The sequence below is a fragment of the Alternaria triticimaculans genome (assembly GCF_023758025.1).
Source record: "Alternaria triticimaculans strain BMP 0046 chromosome Unknown scaffold_18, whole genome shotgun sequence".
NCBI classification, from domain to species: domain Eukaryota; kingdom Fungi; phylum Ascomycota; class Dothideomycetes; order Pleosporales; family Pleosporaceae; genus Alternaria; species Alternaria triticimaculans.
Window position 1 is genome coordinate 305,958 of NW_026055975.1, and position 21,368 is coordinate 327,325.

The following is a 21,368-nucleotide window of genomic DNA, read 5'->3' on the forward strand; positions in this document are numbered from 1 at the left end:
AGCTTACTAGTTCCCATGCGTATCCGCGATCTCCTTCTGGCCCTTCCTCACCCACGCTTTGAACGGATCCTGCACATCAGGATTCCTCCTCAACTTCTCAATCTGATCTTCGCCCGACGGCACCAAAAGCCCTCTCTTGACTGCATCTCTCTCCTCAATCTCCTCACACCACTTCTTTAGCTTCGGAAACTTGGTCACCTCAATCCCCGCCCATGGTGCCCACCGAACCCATGTAAAAGTCGTGATATCCGCAATACTGTACTTGCCACGGCCTTTGCCTGCGAGATAGTCTCTATCATGGAGTCGCGCTTCTAGTACCGAGTAGAGGCGCTTTGTCTCATTCTTGTACCTCTTCGTGCCATAGTCAATCTTCTCGGGTGCGTAGCGCACGAAATGGTTCGCTTGTCCTTGCATTGGGCCCACGCCGGCGTTCTGGAAGAAGAGCCACTGTATCATATCCATCCGCTCGTCACTATCCTGGAAACTGAACTTGAAGTCTTTGTCATAGTGTTCGGCGAGGTACAGAAAGATGGCTCCAGATTCAAAGACGGGGTATGAGTCTCGGCTGTGGTCTACAATCGCGGGTATGCGACCGTTGGGGTTGACTTTGAGAAATGAAGCGGACTTCTGCTCGTCTTTGGATAGATCGATGGCGGTGGTCTTGTAGGGGATGCCGAGTTCTTCGAGGAAAATGGAGATCTTTTGGCCGTTGGGTGTGGCCGCTGTGAGGAGCTCGATGTTGGGGGTCGTCATTTTGTGTTTTTGCTCTCAATTTGCAGTGTCTCTCCTATGTGAGATTTCTTGAAGAGTAGGCATCAATGCTGCAGTATCACTGCTTACATAGATGCGCTATACCCGCACTACCGATGGTCCCGTGGACTCGTATCATGATGACGTATGCTTGAAGTAGCTGAAGAGGACGTCATTAGGGTGTGCTGCTTAACTGCCCGCATTCCGAAGGTAACTGGATATTTTCATCAAAAGAATGCATTCGAATTGAAAGAGCCGTTGTTCAGCTTGCAATGTAACAAAGAAGTGGAGAGCTCTTCCCACTTTCAACGCGTGTTGGCATTCGGGTTAGCGCGGCGCTAGTCCACGCTCAGGTGTCGCGTGCCTCCCGCAACCACCTGGGCATCATCACCACGACGCACCACCAGCCTGGATCTCTTGTGACACATGAACTCCTTCCTTCTCTTCTCTTCTGCAGGTTCAAACAAAGAGGATAGCTCTCGATCGCCGATAATGTACTGGTACGCCGATGCATAGCCATGCCGTTCGTTTCGCGCGGTGGTCTGATTTTCTTTCGGCTTTAGTCCCATTTGGCCCAAAACAGCAACCATCATGCCACTTTTGAGAGCAAGATCCAATAGGTGTGTAAGGGATCGTTGCATGTGACTGATGTTGAGCGACTTTCGGGGCTTGAAATACTGCTTGTATGTGGAGGCGACGATCTTACTCCCTCTACCGTAATTCTGTTGTTCATTCCTCGTTGTTCGTTCTTTCCTCCTTCTCTATCGCGCAAACTATTCTCCACGGCTTTGTGACCTTAGAGTCTATCTACCATTCGGATAACTCGAGATACAGCCTGGCAAACCACCGTTGGAGAATACTCAAACTTCCACCGCACAGAACCGAGATTACTCGCGCAGAGACTCCAAGATCGAGCACGAAGCACAGAAAAGCACTCGCAACAAGGTGTGCGGAATAGGCTGAGTACAAACAACGCCTACTTCTCAAATCACACACATTGGGAACCCGCACTGCTACAGCCAGACCACATTCGACTCTTTCTCAACTCCTCATTTCAGACGAACCTTTAAAGCTTCCAACACAACAAAACCCCCCACAATGTTGATAACCCGCACCTTCTCGCTCACAAACTTCCTCATCGGATCTTCAGCGCTCTGCTTCCAAATCTTCGTGCTCTACCCATGGCATGAAAAGCTAGAAGAGGAGTTCGTGGAACTGAAGAAAGAACACGCGAGGTTACTGGAGGAGACGCACGAAAGGCACAGGGGAGAGCTGAGGGGGATCAGAGAACAATTGGAGTTGGCCAACGAGCGGAGGAAGACTGGGAAGTTTTGGTAGAGTGGGAGGATTGTGGGAATTGATAGAAGGGAGGGTTTTGCTGAGGAAGGGGGAGCGGGAGCGGAAATGGAGAACGCAATGGGTTGTGGGATATCTAGACGGACGGGACATGTCACAAAGCTAAGCAAAAACATTCGAACGATGTTGAAAGCACCTGTACACAATCCCTGTTCAAATCCCAACCCCATCCTGTTGTCGCTACTCGGAGCATAGCATCGGATTCGAATGAAAAACGGAGTATCGCGCTCTTGATGTGACTAGATATGCCCAATACTCTAGGATGGGGCACCACCATGCGAAAGTCGTATGCGTATCTGAAAATAAACAGGCAGACGCAGCCAATAGTACATGTAACGAACAACAAAGTTCACGAAAGCGAATGCATCTATCGAAAAACACCACCTCCGTTCTCTCCGCGAAAACTCTCTTCTTAGCCTTACAGCAACGAAACAAAGAAAAAGCTTCACACACAATAAACTACTCCATCACATCGATAACCCTCCCCTTCCAATAGCACCAACGGCTTACCCTCCCTCCCTCCTGTCAAGTCTGTCAAACGCGGACCCAACTCCGCCACTCGGGGTCCATCCAATCCGTCCGACCCATTCAAATCCACCAAGCCCACCAACCCAAAAACAGCCCTTCCGAGCGCCGATCTTAGGGGGGCAGCAAACCAGCGGACCAGCAACACCCCTTACCCATCCTCCTTCTCCACAATGACGCCAGCAAGGCGCGGAAACAGTAATGCAGGTTATGGTGATCAGCACGCACCAAACAAACAAAGCGCATGCAAAGGGATCAACACGCATGCAGCGTGTGCCGAGCCGCGTGGGTTGACAACTGACGTTTGACGTGCCGCGTTGCAGGTGATTGATGGTTAATTCGCGGCAGGCTGGCATGATCATGATGATGATGATGATGATGATTATGTGTGGTGCGGGACGGGTTGGCGTGGGATTGATTGCGAGACGCGCGTTTTGCGATTCAGACTGTACAATGAGGCGATTTTCACGTGCAGAGATACTGATACTGATAGGCACAGGGCAGTTTCGTAGTCATTCGCATTTCAGTAGATAAACCTGAAAGGAGGCAGGCGCTAGGAGACGTAGAAAAAGCCCGTGAAGAGTACAACATGCAGCATTGGAACGGGAAATGGAATTAGTAGTAGGAAATGTAACGCCTTGGTATAGTAGTGTCGAAGAAAGCTCTCGATCCGAAGCCGTCATGTCTCGGAGAGTGATGAATGGTCCTCCTTAAGCAGCACTCGCAGCCTTTGTGTCCTGCTGCGGATCCGGCTGTCACCCAGGCCTAGCAACACGCCGCCTGGCCCCTCGATTGTACCTGCGTGTGCTCCCTCCCGCGCGAGAACAGATTTCTCGCATGCTAAACCCCCAAAATCCGTGCCCCATAAGGAATGTGACCGTGTGCATGGCCGGCTGTGGCTGCGAGCAGCTGTCGAATCGCGGCTTCCCTGAACGAAAAAGATGAAAAGTGATGTTCGCGACAATCCTCATGGCTTATGTCTGAATCTCCTTCTTCTCTGCGCCCTTTGGCCGGAAGACGGCGTCTTGACCTGACATGCGACGTGCGAGTGCGCGGTCCAGCTTTGCTCCCAGCGCCAGCTTGCTCATGTCGTCTGTCTTGCGCTCGTTGAGGGCGTACCGTTGTTGGACCAGGCGTTTGTCTTCGAGGCGGTCAAACCCCGCGTTCCATGTCTTGATGTCGTGTGACTTGGGGTCGCCGGCTGTTGACGAGGCTTGCGAGAGGTGCGAGGGCGCGATGGAGGGTGTGAGGGTGGGTGTGGCGCTGTAGGTGGACATGCGGGTTGATGCGCGGTTGGCGGCCGACTTCTTCTCGTTAGACTGTGCTTGTTCCGACATGGTCGCTGTGTGGTGTGCGTGTTTGTGTTGGTGCGGGCGTGTTGGAGCGCAAAGGCAGGTGTTTGTGTGGTGAGTGTGAAGGGAAGGGAAGGCGCAAAGGAGTGAATGTCAAGCACGCAGTGCAGGTGCTCCTCGGCGAGCATCGACCACACGCAGGGGACGTCTGAAACGGGCAGTGGATACGGGAGAATGACTTACGTTGGCAAGCATGGGCCGCGAGGACTCAAGAGAGTTTGTCATGATGCGCGCCACGGCGAGTCCGGTGGTTAGTAGGTGGGCGGGGATAGCGTGCTGCTTGCTAGGTCGCCGGAACTGCAATCGTACGACGGCGATTGAAGGGTATAAGAGAGGGCGCACGCAAACAGAGCAGTCAGAGGCCGGTGTCCGTGCTGGGTCTGTAGAGAAAAGCGAGGAGATGGGTGTTGTAGTCGGTAGAAGTCCTGTGCTCAGCCTGCCTTACTCCTGCGCGTTTCAAAGGGCCCAGATCGGCAAGGGGCGTCGTGAGTAGCAAGATGCACGCGCAGGGGCACCACGGTTAGCGAGTCGCAACGGGCGGCGGTGATGTTTGGTAGGATTCTAAGACGTCAGCCTTGCAGACAAGCAGCGGCATGTGCGTGATCAAGACGCGTAGCAGAAGGCCCGCCGCCGACGAACACGACGCGGTTATGTAGGCAGCGGCGGCTGTAAGCAAGGAAAGAGCGACCCCTCTACCACTACCACCACCGGCATCATGGCAACCACCAGACGGCTCTGAAACGGCCGCACGTAAGGATACTGCATCTAGGGATACTTGCATTTCGATAAAGTGCTGAGTGAGTTGCATGCAGTCAGCCTCCACTCAAGCCATTCACGCCGACCGCGACACCCGACCAATCCCCTTGGCCACCGCCCACGCTTGCATCGCCTATGCCACGTTTTTCTGCGGGAACCCAGAACCCACGTTGGCCGCTACAGGGCCCCGTGTTGCTTAGGTTTAGCTTCGTCTCCACCGGTGCCCGCGCATTGCCGCTCCTGGTTTGGTCCTGCCATGAGCCATGCACTTGTTCCCTGACTGAAGAACTCCTTGCATTATCTATGAGACATCCATTCCTCGCGAAACGGGAGCAGTGAATATCGACAGTATCGCATGCCCCGTCATCCGTCAGCCCGAAGTCCTTAGGTTAATCAATGCAGCGTCTCGGCTTCTTTGAAGTGACTGCAGCTGATCCCTCGCACTAGTTAATCAGCTCGCCCAGGCGTTTGGGCACCGGAGGACGCTGCAGTCTGGCAATGAGCAGCTAAACGTCAAGGCACTGAGTGCCGCCCCCTTTCCATTCCAGTTAATCTCGACCACCGCATCTGACATTTGGCGAGCGCATGTGAGGAAATGCACGTCAAAATGATCTTGCAGATGCGTCGCCGATAAGGTTTGCCCACCCACCAGTAGCCAAAGCAACCCCAAGCTTCAACCCCGTCCCCCATTGCCCATCATCCCGTACGCCTTCCAACCACATCCTCACATGCGCAATCGCCTGCCCAACCCCACATGCTCCCCAAAGCGGCAGCACGACAGAACCTTTCATCCAACGTCCGAGCGCCTGCATGGAAATGCATGCTCACCACGTGGTCGCAACGTGGTTTCCGTGGACGCACGGCCCGCCGCTGTCTGACAATTGCGGGTTCCTGGCACATGGCATCGCGGTGGAGCCAGCGCAAAGGTCGGGCTGCATCGGAGCACCATCCTGGTGATGAAACCGCTGAGCTATGCATCTCACTGCACGGTGTCGCGCGCATGATCTAGTGCGTAAGCTGTATCTATATCTGAGGCTCACGATGGAGGAGGCGAGCACTGCATGGTATGTATGTCTGGATGGGCTGGAATGTGGCGTTTGAGGGTCTGGATGAAAGAAAAAGCATGTACGATGGCTTGCGGGTTCGCTTGCCGAAGAGTCTAGACTGCGATGCGGGACAGTCTTCATCAACACCGTCTCTAGAGACAAAACATCTCCGAGGATATGGCAAAAGTGACGGAAAAACGCGACTCAGAAACGACTGAATTTGTGTAGATACGAAGTCCGCAGATGAAGTAGATCACAATCTGGTATCGCCGAAAGTACGAGCCTTGACTCGTGCTTCTCCTTACCGCTCATCTACATCGCCATACCGGGCATATGGTCAAGCCCTGATAAGGGTTGTCAGTATGAAAACGTCACAGTGTGACTGAAAGAACAACTTACAGCCATCGATATTCTCCTTGATAGCGCTCTTGACTTGGCATTGGTTCATGGCCTGAACATTCTGACTCTACAACTCCTTGTTAGCAGCAACACCATGCTTCATGAACCCACACTGCATCACATACCTTCAAAGGTCTTCCATTCTCGCAAGCTTGGAACATGCAGTTGTTGTCCATCGCCTTCTGTAGACTGTCGTCTTTCCAGCCAAAGAGGTAGTCCGCATGGGTACCATAGCCCTTGTTGTCGTTGTAAGAAAGGAAGAAAGGGTTGGAGCCATCCTTGGGCCACATGTTGCTGAACTGAGTAGTATCCCAGAGTGTCTCATAGGCAACTTGTGGCATGCGCACTGGGTGCGAAGACGGACACGCGCCAGCGACAGCGAAGGCTTCCTTGGCTGTATTGTACATGTGATCTTGGTGGTTGGGCGAGTCGACGTTCTTGCCGTCCCAGCAACTGATGCATATGTCAGTACCCTCTCAGATGAGTCTGTTACAAGGCAACGACTTACGACGGGAAGTGATGCACAGTCATGATGCCACCTTTGCAGGCCTTGGGTGGGAAGTCTGGGCTCTCAGGGAAGCGGGTGTTCTTGTCTTGCAGACACACGAAGCGAAGACCTGGGTGCTTCTTCGCGTCTTCTACCGTGTTGGTTGTAGGCGAACCTACAGTCATTCGGAAGCCCTGAGTGGGTTAGTAGTGTTACATGTGCCGCAGTATGACTAACCTTGGGAAAAGCAGTAATCTTCTGGTTACCATTCCCGTTGAAGTCTTGCTGTGTGTAGTAGATGGCTGCGAAGAGGTAGACAACTAGTCAGTGTATGTCTCACCTGTGTGTAGTAAGTTAGAACTCACTCATGCCACCGTTGATGCCGTTCGGCAAGGCGCTGTTCTGCATGATAGGCACTCGTTTGTACGAGCCGTTGGTGTGTTTGAAGAACATCGCGGCGGTCCAGTAATTGCTATATCTATCAGCTTCAGTTGGAAGACGTGAACAGGCTGCCAAACCTGAAGTCCTCTGAGAACGTGCACGTCGTGCAGGTAGCCAAGGTAGATGGGTCTTCCTGCATAGTCGCATTGAATGCATTGCCACCAACAATTTGATGAACATGAGCTGAAGGAAGTTTACCTGGCTCAACGAGCGGGTCAAGCCGTTGAATGCTCAAGGTTGAGCATCCGAAGCGTAGTGCGGCCTGAGCAGGCACTGCGAGAGCGGCGATCTGGTACCACTTCATTGTCGTGTATCTTTGTATGGTTCTTGTAGGGGTGTCTTTGCTGGAAGATGCGCGAAGGACCGCCCACGATCTTAAGCTGAAGGATTGTCAATAGCTTCGAGTCTTGGTATCTTGATGTCAACCCTGCTCCATGGCATCGATGGTGTCTGGTGTGGATATGCTTTATCCGTTGATTAAAGACCTCTGCATGTGACCAATAACGGCTATGACTTTGAGAAATCCCCGCGTTAATGTTGAAGACCTAGCCACAGTGCTACACCATTGCAATCAATTCCAGATTTCGGCACTTGTCTCCCGCGTAAACCTCCGAGAGGCACGGCACTTCTCGTTTGGAACGGACAGGGAGATTGTCGCTATTCGCATCGTAGAGAGAGGTGAGAATCGCGCACCATGTCGTCAATGAGCGTACGTCTGAACAGACGGAGGAGAAAGACATGTGTGACAATACCGCGCTCACCGACAATCGCTCTCTTCGAGTGCCTTCAACAGCTACTCTAGCTTCCTGCTATGCAGATTCGCGCGTGACAAGTTATTAAGAGCTGAAGTCGCAGAGGTGCTATACGGCAGATGTTGCCCCCGAATCAGTAGCCTTGGTACTTCAGATAGAGACTTCTCCCGTCGATCAGTCGAACATTGTAGGAGCTTCCATGGGATCATGAGCATCCAGTTTCTACGGTTCGTGGCACCCTGCCAAGATCGGCGTCATGTCTGCGAGACTGTAGAGGCCAAAGAATATCCGTGCAAGGAATTGATTGGTACTGGCTGCCATGGTACGGGTGTCTCGCATAGTGCTAATCCCAGCGATTTCGTGGCGAACATTGACGAAACTGAACGGAATCGCAGTGCAGTAAGGTCCTTCTGAGAAGCCGTCAAGGGAGATGAGTGACGGGAAGAGCGAGCAGGGAAAACAGCGACGTCATGTGTGCCATGATCGCGGGTAGCATCGGTGCGCCCGAGATCTGATTGTAGCCCAGGTGGATGCATGCGCAGACCAAACCCCGATGACAGTGCATCCCTCAGACCAAACTCATTAACAAAACCACGCCGCCATGCCCAACCCACAAACCTCAGGCCATGTCCCCACATCTCGCGCGATCCGTCCAGAACACCGGGGCACGCTTGACGTAACCGCGGACGTTGAAAAGGGTGCAGGTGCGCGCGCTACCATGTTCCGAAAGCTTATTGTGTGCCTGACAAGGAGGGGTAAAATTGGGCGAACGACGTTCGCTACAATCCATGGCTTGGCGCACCCGCCTGCCTATCACGGACAGCGCACGTCGCCTGGTATGGGATACACACCTTATCGCAGTTTTGGGCACGGTGGGACATGAGATGGAAGGGACGTGCGTGGGAGTGAGGTATTGTGGTCTGTCGTCATTCTTACAGTCTCTTCTGGTAGTCAGACTATTGATGACTGGCAAAGGTGCCCTTTGATCAACCTGCACATATGCTAATCTAGCTGCCAGATACTGGTAGACCTTCTGAAGAGCGAGCGTGGAGCGATGCAGCGCAACGCCATGTATACAGCTGTCAAGAGAATGCGCATCTGGACACAGACGAGACCCGACGATGATTCATATGGCCCATTGCCAGAAGACAGTACTCACCTCATCGCTACTACCATTTCCTTCCATGCAGCCCAAACACCATTGCTTCAAACATGCGAAGATAGTAGAATAACGTCAGAAACACCAGACACCACCTGAACTGTCTTATGAACTCAAGCAAACAAAGTCATGCCTTCATGCTTTATCACAAGATCTCCATCACGTTCATATATATCTCGTTCTTCTGACTATCATCATCAGTAAGGTATCACTCCCATCAGTTCCCGTCCGGTCTATAAGAAAAGGCCGCCAACGCCCTCATCGAAACCCACTATCGCGACCCACTCTCTTCCGAGACAATGGCGACCTCATTCAAGCAACAAGTTTCCCATCAAAAGGAGCCAAAAGCATCTACCAATGCCAGCACGCGTAAGCTACGTAGCAAGCTGAAGCCTGTATACGAACACAACCATTCCATACAGGAGCCATGCGGTGAGCCTGGAAGAAACGAAGATCCTCTTCCTCACCCCACCGCACCCAAGCAAGACCCTCACCCCACCCAATCTCCCCGTAACGGCGTCCGCGGAGGCATACTTCCGTCCAATCTCAACCACATCAACCATCGCCGTCACATCCATTCCGAAAAAACCGATAACAGCTACCCCCTCCGAAAAGGCTACAGCGCCGCAGACCCGCGCCGCAAGTGGGGAAAGGCCAAGAAGCCCGCTGTCAAGCCAGATGTTGTACGCCCATATAAGAAGACTGCGCCTATGCAACTCCAGAAGTGCTGTAGTGTGAGCTATGGATGCTGTCAATGCGACAATGGCACGGTGATCAAGCGAACGGCACACAACCCTGATCGGGCCTACCAGTGTGAAGCTATACGTGCGGTTGGACAATGTGGCCATAGATGGTGTCCGAAGTGTCCTGTTATTCGGGAGGAGTGGATGGAGGATGTGCTTGAGCCGGGTAAGAAGGGTGGGAAGAGGAGCCATGATCGACAGCCTAGGCCCAAGTATGTGATGCCCGCAGCTACTGAGTGACGTGCTAGGAGGAAGGTGGTTATCAGATCATGTAACGATACTCCATAGCAATGCGATCAAGTAAACATATACTCCCACACAATACATACTCCACAACACCCAGTTCCACATCCAAATCTACCCCACCACCCCAGCAAAATCCACAAGCTCAACAAGCACATTACACACGCCATCAGCCCAAACAGCAAACGCCTTCTCCCTCAGCACACTATACCAATCATCCGCATTGCGAATATCGCGCCATCCCTGCGGACCAATGGACTTGATAGCGTAACGGGGCAGAGACTTGGTTTCCGCATGACTGTCGACAGGGAAGACGGGGTGAGTGCTCACTGCCGAAGTGGGTGTGGGAAGGATAGCGGCGTTTTCATCTTCGGATGATTGAGGGAGACCGTTGGATGGAGACGATGTTCCGTGGAGAGCATGCTCCGTTTGCAGTGCATTGGCGGCAGCAGCGAGCCCACGAAGATTGTCTGTGCCGGGTTCATTGTCTCGAAATCCAACACCGACGCTGAGTTCGGGGTATCTGTCTTTGGCGGCTTTGAGGAGGAGGATGACCTCTCTCATGAAATCGTTGTAGTCATACCATGCCAGGTGTGTTTGTGGTTCGGCTGTGATGCGCTTCTCGTCGAGCTTGATGCCAGGTCTGCCGCTCGATGAGGCAAGTACGAGGAAGATGTTGATGTGCGAGAGATTGGGTTCGGTAGGGCTGGTCGTGGGTAACTGTTTGATGGGTTAGCAGTGTCAATCATGCAAAGAGCATGAAGGAATCGACCCTACCTTCAAACTTGGCTGTGTGGTTGCGTTGGACTCTACCGCTTCTCTGGAATCCGACTTTTCATCATTGCCTCGGAAGGAAAGCTGCGGCGTCACGGTTGTGAGTCGTGTCGATGAAGCTGTCTGCTGTGACGGCATCGGATGTTGCTCCAAACTGTGATCGAAGATCGGCTGTGGCCGCTGCTCGACTCCACGTCCTGCATCATCATCGCCTTGCTGGAACACAGCTTCAGCACTACCTTCTTTGTCTTTCTTCTTCGCGCCGCCCTTCCTAGTCTCGATCGCATACTGTCGCTGCCGCTCGTTCGTGACCATTCGTCGCATCAACGGAGTAACGAGACTAATGATCTTGTTCCCGTCCTTCGGCCATGTCAGTCTTTCTCCAGCATCAGGGGACTTGTCTTCTCCTAGTGCGCGTGCAGCTTCAATCGCGTCCTTCTCGCCCGGCTTCTCCACATCTTCGCCAAAGAACTGCTCACCAACGCCTTCGTTCAGGAAGTCCCGGACGCAGTTGAAGAGCCGCAACTTGACCATGTCGGTATCACCTTTGCCACGGTTTCCAACGCAGCTCTGCCGCTCAGGATGTGATGTGTCGAGCATGTAGCCTTTTGCTAAAGCTTGTAGTTGAAGGAAGTTCTCTGGGCTCAGCTGGAGGGACATGAACAGCTTCGACATTGGCGGTCGTGTGTACTTGCGAGACGTTCTTTCGGAGGAGCGGCGGAAGAGAGCGGCGGCTGAGTGAACACCTGCGGCACGGGCATCGTTCAATAGAGACTCACTGGAGGGCGGCACAGTGTCGTCGACAGAGTCACCATGCATATTATGGCCGTGGTCCTGAAGCCGAGGATCGGTAGATCCGCCAGTTCTACGTCGTTTAGAGTTGATGGGTCCATCGGCATGATGCGATGCGTCCTCGGCCGGAGAGCTGGTACGTCTTCTTCTCTTGCCTCTATCCTGTAGTGGGAGAGTCACCATTCCAGCATCTCCAGTATCCATAGCATATGCCACCTGACCTGCAGCTGTCGCAGCCTCCAGCAATTCAACGAGGTTATGGTTCTCCTCCAGTGTGTGTTCGTCTGACGTCTGACGAGCAGTGTGTTCGGCGAACAGGTGTGGGTTGAGATGATGTTGGGGCGGCGATGCGAGGGGAGCGGGACCAGACAAGTCATATTCATCGTCGTCGGACACGAATGGGGGCGGTGCACCGTTTGTACTGTTGGGCGTGGTGACGAACTGGCCGGGGCGCATCTGGTAGTATGGCGCGTCGACGTTTGCCCGCATCGTGGTTCGTATCCCCCGAGATCAGACGGGCCAGACGGTAGGAGCCAAACAGGGCTGGGAGGGATCGGTCGTATGAGCTGTCAATGCACAGATGGTAAGTCTTTGGATCAAATGTTGAGATGGAGACAGCAACTGAGTTCATGCAACTTGGAATGCGAGTGGAAAACGACTCGATACGTCTACATGGCGAGCGCGACACCGAATCTCTTTTGTATGCAAGCGCCCATGAGGTTTGGTTTGACACCGAAGCAGCGACATGTTTTGGTTTGAGCGCAAGAGGGCAGCATTTGCGATTCGATGGAGAGGGCAAAGCATGGTTTGACCCGACAAGAGGAGAGGGTGGAGTGCAGTTTGATCCGTCTCGGCGACGTAAGCTGGCATCGAGGTGCGGAGATTAGGATCGTGGTTTGGTTTGACGCGAGATGGTAGGAATCAGATCAGCAGACACACCTGATTGCTGTCGTGTGAGAACGACAAGCGGGCCGGCCAGCGGGCCAAATCAACTCGGGATGGGGTTGAGTTTGCTTTGTTTGCACGATGACGCGCGCGCATGTGACTTGGCTTGAGGCGATTAGATAAGCCATCCTCCCCAACACGCGCACTTGAACATGAACGGGGAGAGGTAAACCAAATTCTTTGCGTGACGGAATGGTAGCATTAAAGAAGTCAAGTGTGATGTGAACGTATCGTATAGTGTATTCTTCATCTTCTTACAACAGTATCTCACCCCTAGATAGCATGCTAAAACGCCCTTCTAAGACCATAGAAAATCAACGCCATACAGCACGACATCATACGCCGGCCAGAAACCCAGGGTATCAAGAAGAATATCTAAAAACCATCCCCCTCATGCCACTCTCGTCCCAACTCCTCAGCCCTCATCCTCGGATCCTGCCCCCTCACCTCAGCATCATGTTTCAGGCTGTCGACAATGGGCCTCAGTCGATCGATCTCCCGCCTATATTCAGCGTCCTTCCCTACCTCTGGTATTTCCAGATCTTGCAGCTTTGTCTGATCGTTGTCTCGCGTCGCTTCTTCTATCGCCTTTCGCTTATCCTCCCACTCTCTAAGATCCCTTTCCCGGTCTCCGAGTTCGTTCTTGAGGGCAATGAAATTCGCGTATTGCTCTTCGCCGCCGAAACAAGAGCCAAATTGGTCGCAGAAACAGATGTGTTCCTTGGGGCACAAGACGTTCTGGCCCGTGAAGACGAACTGCCATACGTACTCCCAGATGCGTCCGCTGAGACGGTCTTCCAGACGTGTGTTGAATAGCCAGTCTCTGTACCAGACGTATTGCGCGTAGGGCTTTGCTTGTATGCGTTCTCGTGAGAGGGCGAATTGTGCGCAGCAAGGTTGTGCGAGGACGGTGGGTACTTCGTCGAGGGGGAAGAGCTCGCTCCACGACTTGGCTAGGAGGACCTCTTCCTGCTTCTGGGGGTCCAGCTCGGTTGCTGCCGGGTGCATCCAATCGGGACAGCCGGGATGCCAGCTGCATCTCATGTTCACGAAGCCTTCTCTCCAAACGCGGGCTCGGTTGAGTCGGCTTATAAGCAGATGCGCGTTGTTGCCGAGGATCTCGTCGTTGTGCCAGGACAACTGGTGCGCGTGCATGAAGATGGCGACGTCGGGGAGGTTGTCGTAGTTGTCAATGATCCACGAGAGATATATCATGACCTCGTGGCCTTTGTTCTTGGGTGGATGTAGCGGTGCGGAGGGGTCGTCGGCTACGTAGACGGCTGTCTGCTGCTCCGGCATCTTGTCTAGGATCCAGTCAACACTCTCATGCTTCGTCTTGGCAATCACCAGTGTCGAGGTATAGTTGTGTTCTGCAGGCATTGGTGAGCCTGGCTTGAATATGGGGGTCGGGTTCCAATTCGCATAATCTGGGTCTTTGGTCGCATCTTTCGAGGGCTCGACGGTGCCGGTACTCAGAGGTGGCCGCTCGTCACTACCAATGTGGTCTCCTAGACCGATATGTTGTGGTAGACCCCGCCATGCCTGGCTGGAGTCTATGCCAGAATAGAAGAATGCGACTACGAATAGTGTGAGGATTAGCGCGAGGACTGGAATGACGTTTCGTCGGGTCATCCTGCGTGAGTTGAGAGCGAATGACTGGCAGGGGGCGAAAGGCGTAAATCGCCAAGGTCAGCGTGAGGTCCGGATGGTCTTATACTGTCGCATTGTTAGCCGGGCATATTTGGGATCGGACTTGTTAAGCTCACGGTGCTGGTGGAGTCGCCGCGCGGCAGCTGGGGTTGGTCGAAGGAAAGCTCCGCAGTGACGAACGTGGAACGACGAATGAATGACATAGGCCACCGGAGCGCGTATGAGCAAAGAGGCGAGGCATCGCGAAAAGACCAGATATACAAGACCATGGACTTTGACGCTACACCCAAGTCACAACGCACAAGACACAGGCGTTGCACCTGTGGCCCGCTACGGACGCCGCAGCGATGGCGACGGATGACTTTGGGCTGAGGTTCGGTCGTGCTAGAAGCCAGAGACGGCCCGCTACCTGCTGCAGGCTGCATCCAACCCTGCATCGGCCTTTCAGTCGGGGCACCCCGCGGCTCCACGCCTGCCGTGGATCTCCAAGAACAGCTTAATTCTTTAGCCAGGCACAAGCGTCGAAGTGTATCTCACTTTGACATTCTGCATGATCAAAGATGGACTTGGCATGATTGGCATTCAACATGGCTCTACGGAAACTGCAAATGTTGCAGGGGCTGAGGAGAATTAGCCGCGCATTAGGTTTGACGTTGGCTATCTGATTCATCAAGCGACTGTGGACGCCTCAAAGTCCTATAGTGGTGATAACATGTGTGCGACAGAGATGACTAAATCTCTTTGGTCGCGGGAGCATGAAGTGTGATGTTGCGGCGTAGCCGTTGCGCAACGCCTTGCACCGTGTGCTCATTGCAGCACACACATCTACAAGTTGGTGACGATGCCAACATTCCGCTCTACTGTCGCCAAGATCAAGTAAGTGTCGCGTTCACCAGTTTACCTTGTTTTGCAGTCGACGTTTGCATGACTCCGACTCAGCTTGTGAGTGGCATGGTGAGGAAAGCACGAGTGACGAAAAAGGAAGTAACACAAACGAGATTGGAGGGCACGCACCTTCGAATGTACCTTACCCCCGGAGCATACTTGCACACACCGCCTCGTTTGCATGGAGCAATCGCGACGCGTCTGCAAGCTACCATCACGGGCTCTGGCGTCGAATTTGGACCTCAGGCAAGGTGCCCAACTATGCTGTTCGAGTTGCGCGACACCGACACGCAACTGGAATGCTGTGTGGATACATCTCAATCATCCGTTACGTATCGGAGCGAGTTTACATTGCGATATGCTGTGATGGTCGGGGGTCGAGCCGGGCAAGCCCATTAATGTTACTGGGTCGGGGCTGCGTTGACATGGATGCGGTCATGGTGGATGATAGGAAGAGTATTTAGACAGTGCTGGTCATGCGGAAGGTGGTGTGGACGGGTTACTGGATGTCCAGGTTGCATCGTGAGCAGTAGATAGAAGTACAATTTGGTGTCGATCAAGATGACTGGTGCTCCCAAGGGCTATAGACGTTGCCCCGAAAGCATTTACCGAAGTGCTGAACCGTTTCTCCAAGGAAATACCGAGCCGACGAAGGGCTAAGACGATGTCGAGCTGCAAGGCGCCAGATCATGGTGTGATCTCACCTTGCTGCGAACCATTCGAAGAACTTTTGTCGACCACATTTCCTTTGTGTGCGTGTGAAAGCCGTATTAAACTGAACCCAGTGAAGTAGCCATGGGATTACAGGAATGAAGTGCTGAGAGAGGCGACAAACCGAGGAAGCCATACGAACCCTAACTTAGTACCGCTTGGGTTCTGCCTGTGTCAGCTGAGAGCTAGCGGTATGAGCGATCGTAATCACCCTCGTACGAGCGTCCTCCACCGCCGTACGCCTCGCGCGGAGGAGGGGCGTCGTAGGCGCCAGCAGCTGGGGGCGGGGGCCTGTCGTAGTAGCCACCTCCGCCACCCCGGCGGTCATCGCGTCCGCCATCGCGTCCTCCATCGCGGCCGCCATCCCTGCCACCGTAGCTGCGGTCAGAAGCATAGCGGTCGACGCCACGAGGACCGTAGTCGTCGCGACGGCCGCCACCGTAGCCGCGATCGTCGTATCTTGAGCTGCGGGAACCGTAGTCGTCGCGTCGGCCGTAACCGCCGCGGCGGTCATCAGTGTAGCGATCGTTGTAGCGAGGGCCGCCGCCCCGGCCGCCACGTCCACCGAACTCTGCAATGTAATTAGCACGGCATGTACGCTGCAGACAGCGAGCAGACTTACCACGCTTGGGCGGTCCGTAGTACTTGCCCGGGGTGGGAGTACGAGGACGCGCACGGCGAGCCTTCTCAATGCTGAGTGTCCGGCCCTGGTGGACCTCTCCTTGTAGACCCTCCTTTGCTGCGTCAGCCTGCTCGGAGGTGACCATCTTGACGAAGCCAAAGCCGCGAGACTCCTTAGTGTGAGGATCGCGCATGATGTTACACTGCTCTACCTCGCCATACTTCTCGAAGAGACGGGTGACCTCCTCCTCGCTGAGAGTAGGATGGATGCCGGTGACGAAGAGGTTGGAGCCTGAGTTGCGGCTCTCATCGTCATCGTCCCTGCGCTCTGGCGGCGGGCCACTGGGCATTCGTTAGCGACAGTTCCATCTAGATGGGCAAGCAAGCAGATACATACCGGCTGTCGCGGCCGCCAGGTGAGGCGCTGCGGGCGCGCGCGCCATCGTCGCGACGGTCACCACGCGGAGACCTGCTGCGGTCGCGTTCATAGCCGCGAGGCTCGTCTGCAAACCAGTCAGTAAGGGCGCTGGCATCACACAGGGCGGGAGACAAACCATCGTAGCCGCGCTGTTCGTTTTCGTACTCCATGGTGATGATGTTGTGGTGGGTCGGGGGAGTTGGTAGTTGGTTGGTTGAGGAGAGGTGTTTGCTGAAGCTGCGAGTTTGGGCAGTTTTTTGGCAGGGCTGATCGACGGTAGCCGCGTCCCTACTTAGTAAGCGTCGCGCTAAGGACAGCTGCTGGCTGCAAGTGAGTGGAGTAAAAGTGGAAAAGGTGATGAGAGAGCGGAGGCCAGATGCTATTTGTAGCTAAATGCGATGTTCGTTCTGTCAAAGGACTGTCCTGACTGTCCTGACGGCAGCTGCGCAGGCTCGAGTGAGGCAACTGCTAGGGGTAAGAGCAGCGCCCCGGTCGCCCTGTCTAAGCCGTCAACGTCAACGTGCGTCAATATTACTAGTGCACCGCCGTTTCTTTACGAGTGAGGCTCTGCGCTCCCCACAGAGGACCTTCACGAACGGAGTGAAACAATCGGTCAGGTGAGAATCGATGATGCGCATTACCACCAAGTATATTCATAATCAAGCCAATCGCAATGGGCGCTTCGTTGACCGAACCCCGCTAGACGCCATGCAGAGTCGACCAGCCTTCCTCCAATTACTCCTGCCAGAATGCTCTGCCGAAACAATACATCAAAGTGCGGTATCATGTTCCAACTCCGAATGTGAACGCCTTGCGCCAGTAGCACCTCATCTACCCATCAAGGTAGCTATGCTGCAAATGCCAATGATAATACAAGACATGGCTCAGGGAGCACATGCCAAAGAAAAGGATAAAACAAACGTGAACCCAATCATCTACCATCCCCTCGATCTCTTCTGCCTCTTGCGTGCCACCGCTTTCTTGATTGCGGCGACATTCGACTCAGGCGTGTCTGTGGGCCGAACTGGATCAGAGTCGGCCAGGCCGTCGAGTTCGTCGTCGTCTAGCTCGCTAAGCTCCTCGCTCATGTCTCGGAGTACCTCACGACCGGTGTACCGTTCTTCGTATACGGTTGTGCCATGTACATCGAAGTGCTCAAAGTACCAGGGAACACCGCCATTGCCCAGAGGGTTGAGTAAGTTCTTCTCGGATCTTGGGGGCGTGAGAGGCTCGGGTCGGCCATTGGTCTCCACACGGGCTTCCACCACTGCGTTCTCGGGCTGGTTGCTGGACACGCGAAGAGCATCTTGGCCAAGTTGAATGGCGATGGCCGCCTCGTCTGCCGCCTCGTCATGTGCATGGTGTGTGTGATGTGCGTCTGCGGCGTTCTCGTCCGGTGTGGGCGCAAGCTGCATCTCCTCTGGTTTCTGAGTGAGCACAGCAGCTTCTTCGCCATCAACTGCAATTTCCTGAGCTTCCTCAACAGTTGTCGGGTCGCTTTCCGTCGTTTGTCGCACAGTCTCGTCGTGAGACAGGACGCTCGGCCTGCGTTGCAGCTTCTGGTTGAGGAGTGTCTCCAGGTCCGGTAGTTTTTCGTAAGGCCGACCAGCCAGCTCAGACTCCTTACGGATCGCGTCCTCAAAGTAAGGTTGTAGGCTTTTGGTGATTCGCTTAACGACCTTCTTCAATTCCTTCTGCTCAGAGCTCAGACTGCTGTGCGCACTCCTGTTCAGCTGATCTTCAGCATCGCCAACGTTGGGGACAGCGGCAGATCCAAGCTCAGCACTCAAGACCGCGGCCACATCGTCGTTGAATGTCTGCACCGAAGTATAGTATTTCTCATCAAGCTTGGTCTGAAGCTTGTTGAATCCGTCGCTGAAGTAGCCTCTGCTATCAAGTCTAACGCGAAGTTAGTAGGGATTCAAGATCTAGAGGTGGATTGCTTACGTTTGTGCTCGGACCAGGATAGGCTGCAGTAGCTGAGGTATTGGGAAGTAGATGCAATCGACGATCTGCTGCAGTATCAAGACGTCCTTGAGCTTCTCAGCTTCTCGCTGTTTGACCATCTCGCAGAGGACACGTATCTGCTCCATGTCATCTTCAAGACGTTCTGCAAACTCAATGCGTCGTTGGAGTCGGGGTCTGCCAGCTGCTCCCATGCCTGCAAAGTTGCGGCGAGTGATCTCCATAGAAGAGAAGGCCTCCATTTGAAGCTGGAGACGCTTGAGAAGGGCCGCACCTCGTCGTGCCTCGCGCTTGAGCGTCCAGTACTTGCAGGCTTCTTGCACAAATTCCTTACGCTTTCGTACATTAAACTTGATCAGCGTGTTTTCAACGTTGTGGTAGACAGCCTGAGGCACAACCGGAGCTCCAGATGGCAGTCTCCAAGACTTGGTAGATTGTCCACGTTTTCGCTTGTTGGATCCAGGCGTGTCGTCATCCGGTCCTTCGATGGAAGGCATCGCGTGCGAAGATCCAATAGAAAGCGCGTAGGCTTGGCTGTCCGGCCAGCGAATGTGACGCATGGTGTGACGGTAGAAGGCCTTCGCATCTGCGATTGCACTCTCCACATCAAATTCACGCTTCCAGTCGGACGGAGTGTGTCGATCGCAATAGGCCTTGAGCACAGTCGTATCTTGCGGGTTCGACGATTGCGAGGACTTCATGCGCAGGCATAGTCTAGCCCTCCGTGCACATGTGACGTGGAAAGCTTCGAAACAGGACTTGTGGCCGCATTGTATACAGGCCCCCATCTTCTGTTTGCAGATATAGCAAGACTAGTAGGCGATTAGTGCGCTACTCGGACAATGAGGAATCTTGATCACTTACCAGTTTCCACCTAGTCTTGGGCACTTTCTCAACGTCTTGCACTGGCTCTTGAAATGTCGCATTGCCCAGTGATACCTCTGGTATCCACATGGCGCACAGCAGATGTGCCCACTTCATTGTGGTTGTCTGTTTGAATGCACCGTCTATATTTGGACAGAATATGCAACCCTGTGAGTGTCAGCATGCATTTGGTAAAGCAGCAAGGAACAGGTCATACCGGAAGCTCGCTGACAGGGGTGCCGCGCCCGACCAGTTGACACCGTCTGCACAGCCATTGTCCCTCTGGGATGAAAGGCACGCCATAACACTCCTGGTGGACGGCTAAGTCGCAACCATCGCAGAATACTATTGCATTTGTGTTCTCGCAGTCGCCGTCGTCGCAGATGGCGCACTTCGTATCTTGCTCTTCGCCTTGGCCAGCAGGCTCTCCGTTGACAGCAGCTGCACTGCTCGAGCGTGGGCGATGTGTCTGAGGTGGCTTCGGGTTGGGTTTGGGTATGCCTTTCACATGTCAGCCGTTACGTTCGCTTCGTTTTAGCACCACAAAACTTACGCTTTTCCAGCGCGTGCCACTCCTTCTCGATCTGGGTGATGGTTACTTCGAATATCGCAGGCTTGATACCTTCGACACCCTCTTCTTTTCGCTGTACATTGAGTGCTTCCAGCCACCGGTCGTCTTGCTCATCCATGTCGTACTCGACGCGACCTACAGCAACTGCGCCAGCAGTACCTTCGGCCTCTGTCTGCAGAGTAAGATCCAGGTCTTCCTCGATGGAGCCTTCTGGTAGCCTAATGAGGCTGTTTTCCGATGGCCTTGTGAAGATCTCGCTCTCTTGGTATCCGATGTTCGCCATGGTCTTGTCGACATAGTTGACCTTGACGCCCTCGCTTTCTTCGTGTTCCTTGAACGGGTCGACTTGGCGCACTGATGGCTTGGGTAGATTGAGCTTCTCCCTTGGATTCATAGTCGGAAGGGGGTTGACTCGTGGTCGAGGCGGCGATCCGAGCCCAGCTAGCATAGAGTCTCGGTTGCGAGGCGGTCGACCTGGGCGTCGCTTTGGTGTGACGAAGGCGCCTGAGCCGTTGACGGCTAAGCTTGCGTCCTCCTGCTCTTGCGCGACATCCTCTGCTTGTTGCGTCCGTAGGCCGTCAAGAACCGCGGAGAGACCGCTGTCGACGGCGTACTGGCCCGTCGATGAGCCATTGAGCGGAGTCCCCGGGGCGCTGTCTGCAGGGCTGATGCCATCTATCTGGTCTGCGCTGAAGACGGGGAACTCGGCGTCGATGTCCAGTTCCGGATGAAACTCATCCCAGCTCCGCTCCTCGCGCGGCTTGTATCCATCGTTTTGAGCCACGGCGGCGGCGACTGCGGCGGCCGAACTGGAACGCGGTCCAGCTGGCGGCCTTTCGCGTCGGGGTCTGGTGTATGAGGGCGACGGCGCTGATATGGGCAGGCCCTGCCGCTCGGCGTTGATGCGTCCTACACGGCCACGGGGACCAGTATACGCGTATCCTCCAGGTCCAGTTCCTCCTACGGGCGTCTCCAGCCCCTCGTCATCCACGTATCGTCCCCCGCCTCCTGGTCCGCCTGGAACGTACTTGCGCCGCTTGCTGGCTGGCGCTGAGTCAGATATGTGTCGCCGGGGCGGTCGTGTGCTTCTCACGCGTGGTAGTGGTGTGTCAGGAACAGGCGCCATGTAGAAAGTGCGGATGTGTCCAGAGACCCGCAAGGGT

The 21,368-nt window shown here is 54.3% G+C and overlaps 7 protein-coding genes across 7 annotated transcripts; all 7 read right to left on the reverse strand.

Moving 5' to 3' along the window:
* Window positions 1-6: 6 nt before the first annotated feature.
* On the reverse strand, window positions 7-753 carry J4E78_009071 (uncharacterized protein; the record flags this gene model as incomplete). Its single annotated transcript, XM_049369665.1, has 1 exon — window positions 7-753. One exon carries the CDS (start codon window positions 751-753, stop codon window positions 7-9), a length of 747 nt encoding a protein of 248 aa, XP_049218626.1.
* A 2,852-nt stretch (window positions 754-3,605) lies between these two features.
* J4E78_009072 (uncharacterized protein) lies at window positions 3,606-4,208 on the reverse strand (the record flags this gene model as incomplete). The annotated part of the gene is made up of 2 exons (XM_049369666.1): window positions 3,606-3,935; window positions 4,167-4,208. 2 exons carry the CDS (start codon window positions 4,206-4,208, stop codon window positions 3,606-3,608), a joined length of 372 nt encoding a protein of 123 aa, XP_049218627.1.
* A 1,889-nt stretch (window positions 4,209-6,097) lies between these two features.
* On the reverse strand, window positions 6,098-7,416 carry J4E78_009073 (uncharacterized protein; the record flags this gene model as incomplete). Its single annotated transcript, XM_049369667.1, has 7 exons — window positions 6,098-6,129; window positions 6,185-6,251; window positions 6,310-6,637; window positions 6,693-6,865; window positions 6,909-6,973; window positions 7,037-7,143; window positions 7,190-7,416. 7 exons carry the CDS (start codon window positions 7,414-7,416, stop codon window positions 6,098-6,100), a joined length of 999 nt encoding a protein of 332 aa, XP_049218628.1.
* A 2,707-nt stretch (window positions 7,417-10,123) lies between these two features.
* J4E78_009074 (uncharacterized protein) lies at window positions 10,124-12,064 on the reverse strand (the record flags this gene model as incomplete). The annotated part of the gene is made up of 2 exons (XM_049369668.1): window positions 10,124-10,729; window positions 10,787-12,064. The coding sequence occupies 2 exons, from the start codon at window positions 12,062-12,064 to the stop codon at window positions 10,124-10,126; spliced, it is 1,884 nt and encodes a 627-aa protein (XP_049218629.1).
* Window positions 12,065-12,895: 831 nt separating this feature from the next.
* Window positions 12,896-14,152, reverse strand: J4E78_009075 (uncharacterized protein; the record flags this gene model as incomplete). The annotated part of the gene is made up of 1 exon (XM_049369669.1): window positions 12,896-14,152. The coding sequence occupies one exon, from the start codon at window positions 14,150-14,152 to the stop codon at window positions 12,896-12,898; it is 1,257 nt and encodes a 418-aa protein (XP_049218630.1).
* A 1,799-nt stretch (window positions 14,153-15,951) lies between these two features.
* Window positions 15,952-16,975, reverse strand: J4E78_009076 (uncharacterized protein; the record flags this gene model as incomplete). Its single annotated transcript, XM_049369670.1, has 4 exons — window positions 15,952-16,337; window positions 16,389-16,729; window positions 16,785-16,890; window positions 16,942-16,975. 4 exons carry the CDS (start codon window positions 16,973-16,975, stop codon window positions 15,952-15,954), a joined length of 867 nt encoding a protein of 288 aa, XP_049218631.1.
* A 765-nt stretch (window positions 16,976-17,740) lies between these two features.
* Window positions 17,741-21,331, reverse strand: J4E78_009077 (uncharacterized protein; the record flags this gene model as incomplete). Its single annotated transcript, XM_049369671.1, has 5 exons — window positions 17,741-18,704; window positions 18,753-19,582; window positions 19,635-19,802; window positions 19,852-20,135; window positions 20,188-21,331. 5 exons carry the CDS (start codon window positions 21,329-21,331, stop codon window positions 17,741-17,743), a joined length of 3,390 nt encoding a protein of 1,129 aa, XP_049218632.1.
* Between the last annotated feature and the right edge of the window lie 37 nt (window positions 21,332-21,368).